Source organism: Rhyacophila brunnea, unplaced genomic scaffold, assembly GCF_057557595.1.
Source record: "Rhyacophila brunnea isolate RB1 unplaced genomic scaffold, BYU_Rbru_1.0 scaffold_22, whole genome shotgun sequence".
In the NCBI taxonomy this organism is placed as follows: domain Eukaryota; kingdom Metazoa; phylum Arthropoda; class Insecta; order Trichoptera; family Rhyacophilidae; genus Rhyacophila; species Rhyacophila brunnea.
This window is the reverse complement of record NW_028232882.1, coordinates 7456226-7466473: the sequence shown is the minus strand read 5'-3', so window position 1 is coordinate 7466473 and position 10248 is coordinate 7456226. Positions and strand designations below refer to the sequence as shown.

General features: G+C 39.6%; 1 protein-coding gene across 1 annotated transcript; it reads left to right on the top strand.

Annotated features, from left to right (window-relative positions):
* Window positions 1-1511: 1511 nt before the first annotated feature.
* Window positions 1512-9663, top strand: LOC147070000 (uncharacterized). The gene is made up of 2 exons (XM_085949893.1): window positions 1512-3258; window positions 9599-9663. Exons 1-2 carry the CDS (start codon window positions 1512-1514, stop codon window positions 9661-9663), a joined length of 1812 nt encoding a protein of 603 aa, XP_085806019.1.
* Window positions 9664-10248: the final 585 nt, after the last annotated feature.

Below are 10248 nucleotides of genomic sequence, written 5' to 3'. Positions count from 1 at the left end.
TTTTGAATGAATGTAATCATTCAAATCACTCTTTACCGTTGACGTTTGCAAAAAAAAAAATATTTAAGTCAGCCGCAGAAATTCTATCTTAGACCCGTTTCAGACGGGACACCGAAAGACCTGAAGAAAACAAACCATAAGTGCGAGTGCACGCTTATATCTCCGCAAGATGCATTAGAGTAAGGTCCGTTTCAGACGGGACACCGGTGTCACGCTCGATATAGGAGGCCTTTGTATTCGAATAAAGGGGCATTTGTATTATATTTATGAACGCCCCAGAGCTAATGAGTCAACGCGTGCCCGGTACACTTTTTCGTCGGCCGCTACATTTTCAAGCCGCCGATACACTTATTTTTATTACCGCAGCCAGTTTTATGTTCTATTTTATAACGCAAAATTATGCGTTGACTCATTAGCTCTAGGGCATTCATAAATATAACACAAAGGCTCCTTTATTCGAATGCAAAGGCTTCCTATATTATATCGAGCGCAACACCGGTGTCCCGTCTGGTATCTTGCGGAGATATAGCGATAGTGCCCATAGAACGCGTCGAGCGGGCGAGTCGGTGTATGAAGCGTTTATTCATAACCATAATCACTCGTCTCTTGCCGCGCATTACCCTTCACCTATGTAATAAGCGGCCCAAGCAGCACAAAATAATTATTATTACAGCGTCTCTATAACAAAGCAATAAAAATATTATATTATTTCGGGGCTTGTAATTAATATTTACGACCATTGACCAAACCATAAAATTAAATAAAATTAAACAAAGAGTTATTAAATAATTGCTTCTCGCCCGTCGATCGACGACGCCTCGAGCAGCGTGATTTTGGTAGCCGTGTTCAATGAATGGACTTCTTTGTATTTTCATTAAATCGTATCACCGAGAAGCGAAAAACGGTGACTCATGCGGCAGGCGGGGCGCAAGGCATCGTCAAGTCCAGTGTGCGCTGGCGTATTTGGTTACGTTGTATTTTTGTTGATTTACGCGCCACTTGTAGAAATTTTGCGCGAGCGCCGCACTCGCTGCGTAAATGGGCTTTATGCCATAAGCGTGCCAAATGCTTTCTCACTCGCACTTATGGTTTGTTTTTCTTCAGGTCTTAGGTTGCACAGATTTACAGCTATGCATCGATGAGGTGGTATTGACTTCATACAATTCACACTGTAAACGTACTTGCTAAAAACCGTTTTAATAGTGACTTAATTAATGTAAATTAAAAACCTAAAACAGCCATTAGTATACTAAAAACATGTTTATAATTTTCATTTCTATTTTGAGATAAGGATACATTAAGCAATAATAATTGGGGGAGTCTGTAACCCCTAGAGAGCGCGTCTCCAGGTGGCGGATAGGAGAATGCCCTAATCAAGGGTAGGAGAAAAATAAAATATCTCCCGCGGACCAACAGACCTGGCCCTCCAGGTTGGGGGTTGGGCAGAGGGTTAACCACTCTCTCCCGTGAAATCACCAAAGGTTACTAATACTACACAATGCCTCGGACATATGGCAACCGCTTATAGACGACCCGGACCGAAAAATGGACTACGAATAGGATTTTGGAACGTACTTAGCCTATACCGAGCTGGCGCAGCTCAAAACCTAGTGGAAGAACTGTCAAAATATAAGGTCCAAATTACCGCCATCCAGGAAACCCGTTGGCCGGATAGCGGAGAACTTATAGTCGGACAGCATGTTATCTACTATAGCGGAAACACAGAGGGGAAACATGTTTTCGGAACAGGTTTTGTGGTCGCCAGAGAAGTAGCAGATGCTATACTTTCTTTTGAACCCGTAAACGAGCGCATATGTGTGCTCAGAATCAAAGGAAGATGGTTTAATATATCACTTGTGAATGTACATGCCCCGACAGAGACTTCAGAAGAGGCCGAAAAGGATAATTTCTATGATCTCCTTGAAGCGACTTTTGACAGGCTACCGGGACATGATATTAAATGTGTGCTAGGAGACTTCAATGCGAAAATAGGGAAGGAAGCTGTATTCAGACCCTTTATTGGAAAAGAGAGCCTACATGATCATTCTAACGAAAATGGTAAAAAAGTGGCTCTCTTCTGCAGCGCCAAAAACTTAATCGCCCGAAGTACCACTTTTCCTCGTAAAAATATACATAAAGTGACTTGGAATTCAAGGGACAGGAAGACCTTTAACCAGATTGACCATTTTCTAATTGATAGACGACACCAAAAAGCTATTGAAAACATTCGAAGCTACAGAGGCGCTGACTGTGATACGGACCACAACTTATCGATAGCAACCTTTAGGGAAAAACTTAAAAAGACAGCGCACGCAAATGCGAAGACAAGAGTGAAGTACCATATAGAAAAGCTGACAACTCCAAACGGAAGAGATAGCTACAGAAAAGAGTTACAAAACCAAATCGGAAAACTCACCGAAGGAGAAGCCTGGAGTATCGATGAGAGGTGGAAGAGACTAAAAGAAGGAATGGTAAAAGCTGCTGAAGTCTCGATAGGACTGGCACCCAAGAAAGTAAAGTGCCCTTGGTACGACGACACTTGCCGACAAATGGTGGAGGAGAGAAGAGCAGAAAGAGCGCTCTATCTGCAAAATACGCAGAGCGAAGAAGCACAAAAACGATATAGCGAGACGTGCAAAAATGTCCGAAAGCATCTGAGAAAGTGCAAACGAAGCTTCATCAAAAGTAATTTTGAGCAGATGGAAGAAGAAGCAAAACGAAATAAAACTCGATCATTCTTCTCGAAAGTGAGTTTTGAAAAAAGAGGCTTTCAACATAGCACGCTACAAATCAAAGATCAACAGGGTCAGATAGTGGCAAACAAAGAGCAAGTGCTAAACATATGGAAGTCCCATTTTGAAAACTTACTTCAACGCTCTGTACCAGATGAACCTTTGGAATCGCCAGAAATCGCGACAGCAGAACCTCTTATACCGCCACCAAATAAGGCAGAGTTGATGGGAGCACTGAGTTATTTAAAGAATAACAAATCGGCAGGAAACGATAATATTCCATCGGAGCTTCTCAAGCATGGAGGAGAAACCTTTCTTAGTGCCATGCTTGAGCTACTGCAACAAATATGGGAGGAAGAAAAGATCCCTGAAGAATGGAAAGAATCACTGGTCTGTCCTATCTTCAAGAAAGGAGACAAACTCAACTGTGCAAACTACCGTGGCATCTCTCTTCTTCCTACTGCATACAAAGTTCTGTCGAACATTATTCTCGAAAGAATTCTACCATATGCCGAAAACATTCTTGGTGACTACCAATGCGGCTTTAGACGAAACCGCAGTACTACCGATCAAATCTTTACACTGCGCCAAATCTTTGAAAAGAAATGGGAATACGCCCAAGATGTACACTGTCTCTTTGTAGATTTTAAAACCGCATATGACTCTATTGATAGAGAAGCTCTCTGGAATATATTGAAAGAATTTGAAATACCGTCAAAACTTATAAATATAATAAAAGTATGCATGGACGGATCCAGAAGTAGAATTCATATGCAAGGTAGTATATCAGAATCTTTTGAGGTGACAGCAGGACTAAAACAAGGCGACTCCTTATCACCCATGCTGTTATCCTTATCGCCCATACGCAGATGATTTGGTGGTGCTCGGAGAATCTGAAGAAGAAGTCAGAGATATTTTCACTCCTCTGGAGGACACAGCGAAAAGGTTGAACCTACGAGTAAATGTGGGAAAGACCAAGTATTTGAAAATGACAAGAGGCATTGAACCCTCTGGAAACATTGGAATAAGAAACTCCTCGTTCGAGAGAACCTCTCTCTTCAAGTACTTGGGCTCCAACATTACCTCTAAAAATGAAATGTCCCTAGAGCTCTCTGACCGACTGAGAAGTGGAAATGCAGCGTACTTCGCGCTGAGTCGTCTGTTCAGGTCCAAAATGCTGTCCATCAAAACGAAATTCCGGGTGTATAACGTGGTCATCAAGCCAATCGTCATGTATGGATGTGAAACGTGGGGTTTAACAGAAAAACAAGAAAAGGCGCTCCAAGTGTTTGAAAACCGAATCCTCCGGAGAATACTTGGACCCGTCAATGAGAACCACCGGTGGCGCATCCGCACAAACGCTGAGCTCTTCGACCGATACCAACCTAGAATCACTAATATTCTGAGGTCAAGAAGGCTCAGATGGGCGGGCCACGTTGTACGATCTGAAAGATCTAGAACTCTCTATAGGATTTACAAAGGCACACCAGTTGGCACTCGACCTCTTGGCCGCCCTCGACGGAGATGGGCGGACAACATTCAAAGGGATGCGGAAAGGCTGGGGATAGTCAACTGGGAAGAGAGAGCGCTGGACAGAGATTCCTGGAGAAACGTTGTGCAGTCGGCCATGGACCTGAACGGCCCCTAGCGCCAGTTTAATAATAATAATAATAATTATAAAAAGATGTGTATCTATTTTGGCGCCAATTAATAAATATCGTCATGCTATGGTACTTATTTTAAACGTTTTATTATAAAATATCCTTCAATTCTATATATACCATCTAAACGACGATTAAACAGTAAAGAATACTTTAAATCAAAGATATTCTATAAAACCCGCCTTTTATGCTGATAAGCCATTTATAAATCTAAAAATGTTACTACGAGCCTGTGAATCGTATATCAAAAATAACTCTTCCGGGAAAATGTATTTCATGATATTTCATTCGCTTGATGTCTATGAACTTTCTTAGAGCTTTTTGCATACTGTTATGAATATAACAAATCTTTAATAGTAATATTATAGCATATTAATATGTTTACATGTTTTCTATTCCAAATACAATATGACAGTCGATTTATTAATAATTTTACATTTTCCAAAAAAAATAACCTGGACACAGGTATTCTGCAGGCGCGCAGTTCGAATTTCAAAAATATCAAATGGTGACATACCTAACACACAAACAAATAATTACAAGATAAAAATAACTTTTTATATACCACGTTTTTAAATTTTCTGTTGAATCATATAAATTGACAATTCTATTTATTAATAAATACTTTTTTTTGTACTTGATAGAAATGCTGAATAAATATAGAATACTGAAATGTCGTTTTGACATTTCATATTGATTTCCATAGTAACGCACGTATATATTAATAATTTAGTTGCTAGGACCCCCTTAGCAACCAATAATAGTGTTTTACTTTTTAGGATTTTTTTTCCGAAATAACTTTCCATACAAAATTAACTGAAAATGAATTCAATTCTGCTTAAAGATGGCCAAAATTATTAAAAGAATGCATTGTCGTCGTGTTCTGATATATTCTAAAAGTTTCAAATGTCTAGATAGTGGGGAAGTTAGTTAAAAATCTTCAATCGTCCAATACAAATCTTGGACAAACAAGAAAAAAATTGTACTGGACAAACAAGAATAGGAGCTAATAAAAACGTGGTAAAAAATAGACATGCTGTTATTCGCACTGAAAAAATAATTAATAATTAAATTATATTATCGCGATTAGTGATGGTTTCGTAAAATAATGCTGAACATTATTTTTACAAAGCTTAAAAAAATATTAGAAGATTAATTTAAAAGACATTTTAGACATTTGAATAACTTCATTAATTGTCATTAATTTGAAAATCATATTTTTAACAAACGAATGACCATTTCTTTGGCAGTGGTAAAATAAATTTATGATGGGATTACGTACCTCCAATAGCGTGTTCTTTGGTGCAGACGACGCAATTCAATCATTAAAAATATAAAGGGGCCTAAAAACAGTTCAAACCAGTCAGATAATTATTAAATCCTAATACATTTTAAAATGGTGCGTATTTCTCGCAAATTCAGTATCTATCTACCTATAAAGTATTATCTACCTAGTAAGTATTAGGGGTACATTGGTACGACCGCGTTACAAACACCCGAGTTTGTGAGCAGACACAACAGCCTTCGGTGATTGAAACTATCACGAAGAGACGCTTTACGTGGCTTGGACACGTATTCCAGATGCCGCCAAAGAGTGCGGCACTTCGTACCCTTGTGGCACAGCCTCAAGTGCTCCGTCACCGTGGCCGGCCCTCCCTCACCCTGCAGCGGTGTTACAAAAGCGCCCTACGTGCTGCAGGTCTGACATGGCAGGAGGCGGAATAGTTGGCGATGGACTGAGGGAAGTAGCGCCAACTTGTGCTTGCCCTATGCCCCAATGTTGGGACGTGACAGGGTGGAAGAAGAAGATGAATAAAGTACTTATTACCCAAAGCACAATAAAATCAAAAAGGCCTATATCATAACCACGGAAACAGATACGTTCTTCTATGAAAAACAAATAAACCACCTATATTATCATATCTCACCAATAGCATCTTCAATAACTTTTGATATAGAATAACAAGTAGTTGGAGTTATTGGCTTTTATTTTATTTTTATCGTGGAGGGCTTCAAAACCAATTAGTGTCTCGGGCCTTCAACTCTTTAAACCCGTGACTGGGCACCAACTTTATAAAGGGGAATTCAGGATTTTGATCCTTTATTTTATATAATTCACGTTATGGAATTACAGATACCTACACCAGTTCCTAATAGTTAACAAGAATTAATATATTTTTTTCGTATATCTTTGGATGGGATTTATACTTAGTTTTTATGATATAGTTTTAATGGTTGGGAACCATCGGTGTATAGAAAGAATTCAGATGGAACGCAGCCTTGACAAGTCTGCCATGTGTCTATGACGAATGTGTGTATACTTGTGTGCGAGAGAAACGCTTTTGTGTTGGTGCGGAGTTTCCAGACGTATCCGCATTGCGCGCGCATCATGTTTGAAAACGAATTTTCACTGGCTCCCAAATTATTTTTAGAAAACGTAACATCTGTTATTTATAAATAATTTACTATTGATATGAACTGAATAAGTGAATATATGTTTTAATGCATCCGTGAATCAAGCCCAGCAGATGATCATAAAAATTATAACTGATACTTTCCACACACGATGTTCTATATATTTTTGGCGTGAATCCTACTGACTTGGTCCCTACAACGGGGGGCTGACAGGGATGTAGCCTGGGGGCCCGGGACGGCAACGTGGCGGGTTGATCAGATAGGTTAGATGAACAGGAGACAAAAGGCAACTTTATAAAATATTCACTTCTGTTTTGTCCATCCAACGATTATTTTATTAGGCACATTGTTTAATCATGGTACCAACTTTTAGTTTCGTCTTTGTGAAGTATAACCATTTATAATACTATTATACTCTATCTTTTGCCAAATTAATAGTAAAACATTATACTGCTACGGCATATTCTTTCAAGTATATTAACATATAAAATATATATCATTCTTCTTCTTCTTCTTCTTCTTCCACCCTGTCACGTCCCCAACATTGGGGCATAGGGCAAGCATAATTTGGCGCCACTTCCCTCGGTTCAACGCCAACTCCTGCGCCTCCCGCCATGTCAAACCTGCAGCACGTAGGTCGCCCTCGTAGCACCGCTGCAGGGTAAGGGAGGGCCGGCCACGGCGACGGAACCCTTGAGGCTGTGCCACAAGGGTACGAAGTGCCGCACTCTTTGGCGGCATCCGGAATACATGTCCCAGCCACGTAAATCGTCTCTTCGTGATAACTTCAATCACCGAAGGCTGTTGTGTCTGCTCACGAACTCAGGTGTTTGTAACGCGGTCGTACCAATGTACCCCTAAGATTTAGCGGAGACATCGATTCTTAAAGCTCAAAAGCCGAGACTTTTGAAGCTTAGTAAGATGCCATGTCTCACAGCCATACAGGATCACAGGTAGCATGCACGCGTTAAACAAACGACATTTGGTCTTCACAGAATACAGCCTTGACCTTCATGCGACTCCAAGTTGGTTGAACACAGAGCCCGCCACACCCATGCGGATTCCAAGCTCACTAGAAATACCACCATCATCGGTAACCGTGGCACCCAAGTATTTGAATCCGGACACCAGCTCGATGGGCAGACCGGAAACCCGGAGAGGAGTATCGGCGTCGATGCATGCAGCATTGCACATGGATTTGGTTTTAGCCGCATTCGATGAAGACCCACACGTTTCGAGTTTGCGGTGAGCTTGTTCATGGTTACCTCCAACCGTTCGATCGTCGAGTCAAACACGACTGCGTCATCTGCATACTCCAAGTCGCACAGTCTTTCTTCACATAGATCGGTTGTGTCATCATGATGTAGGCGTATCCCACTGTCGGGGCAAACCGTCTTACGCATTATGAAATCCATCATGATGATAAAATGAAAGGGCGCAAGTACTCATCCTTGCTTGACCTGACGTGATTTCAACGAGGTCAGAGGATGTTCCGGCTGCTCTCACGCGACACTCTGTATTGGTGTAGAGAGCACTTATCACGACGACCAGTCTCAGTGGGACACCATAGCCTAGCATATCATACATAATTTTAAAATACCTCTGAGAAATACCGACAATTTACTTTTTGATGTAATGAGACTTATTAGCGCACGCGGTCGAAGGCGGTGAAGAGGCGAAGTCCATTTAATTTTAATATGTATATGAGAATGTGGGTTATATGTAAATTATACGTAAAACATTTCACCGTAGCACAGTTCGCCGTGAGCTTTCTTATCGGAAAGATTAGGTTAAATATGAATATTAATTCAATTTTCATAGCTAACCTAACCTAACCTAACATATAATCCAGTATATCAGCTGTTTTCGAAATTTGTTTGTAGCTGGCTTTCTGTAAACCGACAAGAACCGTGTTTTGTTTAGATATGAATATTATGTCAGTACTATACGACCCAAAGAAGATCTTTATTATAATATGGCCATATATTCTGATAAAACATTTCACAGTGAAATGTATATGTACAAGTTTCCGGACACGGAGACTGAAGCACTTTTATTAAATTCTGATTATATCGAAAAAAAAACAACAACCTTTTAAATGATATCAATATGTTATCACAGAAGTAATAATTTTTCGGTACACGATAAAAATTACTAAACATGTTTATCATGTTGTCAAAAATGAATATCATTCTCATTGGAATCAAGTCAGACGATACCATCCGAATTTTTCAAAGGTCGAGTGAGTTACCGGATTTAAAAAATACCCACACGAATTATTTATTTATGGTCGCTTTCATTTATTTTTTATGTCAAATTGGGACAAATTAGGCTGCCGATTTTTGTCTTACGTTTTGTGACGATAAATGTGTGACTAACAATAAATTTAATAATACATAATATCTTATATCAGGGTTGGTGAACCTTTTTACGCACGCGTGCCAAAATTTCCCATATAAAATTTTTCGGCTGTCTGACATGCCGAGCAGTTTTTCGTGGGGAAGAAAAGTTTTCAAGTGTTCTATTAAAAAAAATGATGATGTTCTAGGTATCACTCACAGAACATAGCACACATACAGCTTTGTCACTTTTTTTCAATTACGCCATACATTTCGGTCCACCAATTTTGAAACTGTCTACCAGAATTACTACTACTAGCTCCACCAATTTTTGTTTCTTATTTGATGCAGGATTTTTTGTAGGTGGAAATAATTAATAATTAGTCTGGTTCCTTACGCATATATTGACATCAGAATTGCTTCGATCAGATGAGGCATTCTCTCGTTACAGTGGTCTCCAGCGTTGTAAATGGATCAAAATTAAAGGTTCACGACGCAATATCCCCCGCCGCCTGATAACGTTAGTGCGATAATATTATATGTGAAGATTAAAGCCTAAGAACTGAATCATGTGATTTTATACTTATATGAAACGTATGATTATTCTTGAATAGTATTTGTCTGCTATTTTTCATACAATGCGATCTGTCATTTATTATTATTATCAGGTTTTTTTTCTCTTCAAACGCGTGGTGGCACGCGTGCCATAAATTCGCCACTACTATCTTATATCATTATAATATTAATTCGTTCGGTATGAAGAAGTTTTCCTTGTCATATATTTTCAAGATTCTGCAATACAACACGAAATAATGTTGTTACAAAACAGGCCGCGCAGGACAATTACGAAAAAAACACATGTTATTTAAGTGAATGGAATAATACTTGTTCTTCTTCGTCAGGACTTCATGACTGAGGATCGTGACCCAGATGATCTGGCTATCAAACAGCGTTCTCGAAGGGTTCGCTCTACTCTTATTGGCAGTAGACGTCACGCAAGGCGCGTATCAGTGAAAGACCTGTCCACTCATGGATTGATACAATCATTCAATCATTCTTACGTACATACTTCTCCATAGGTATCCATCCACACAGTGGAGG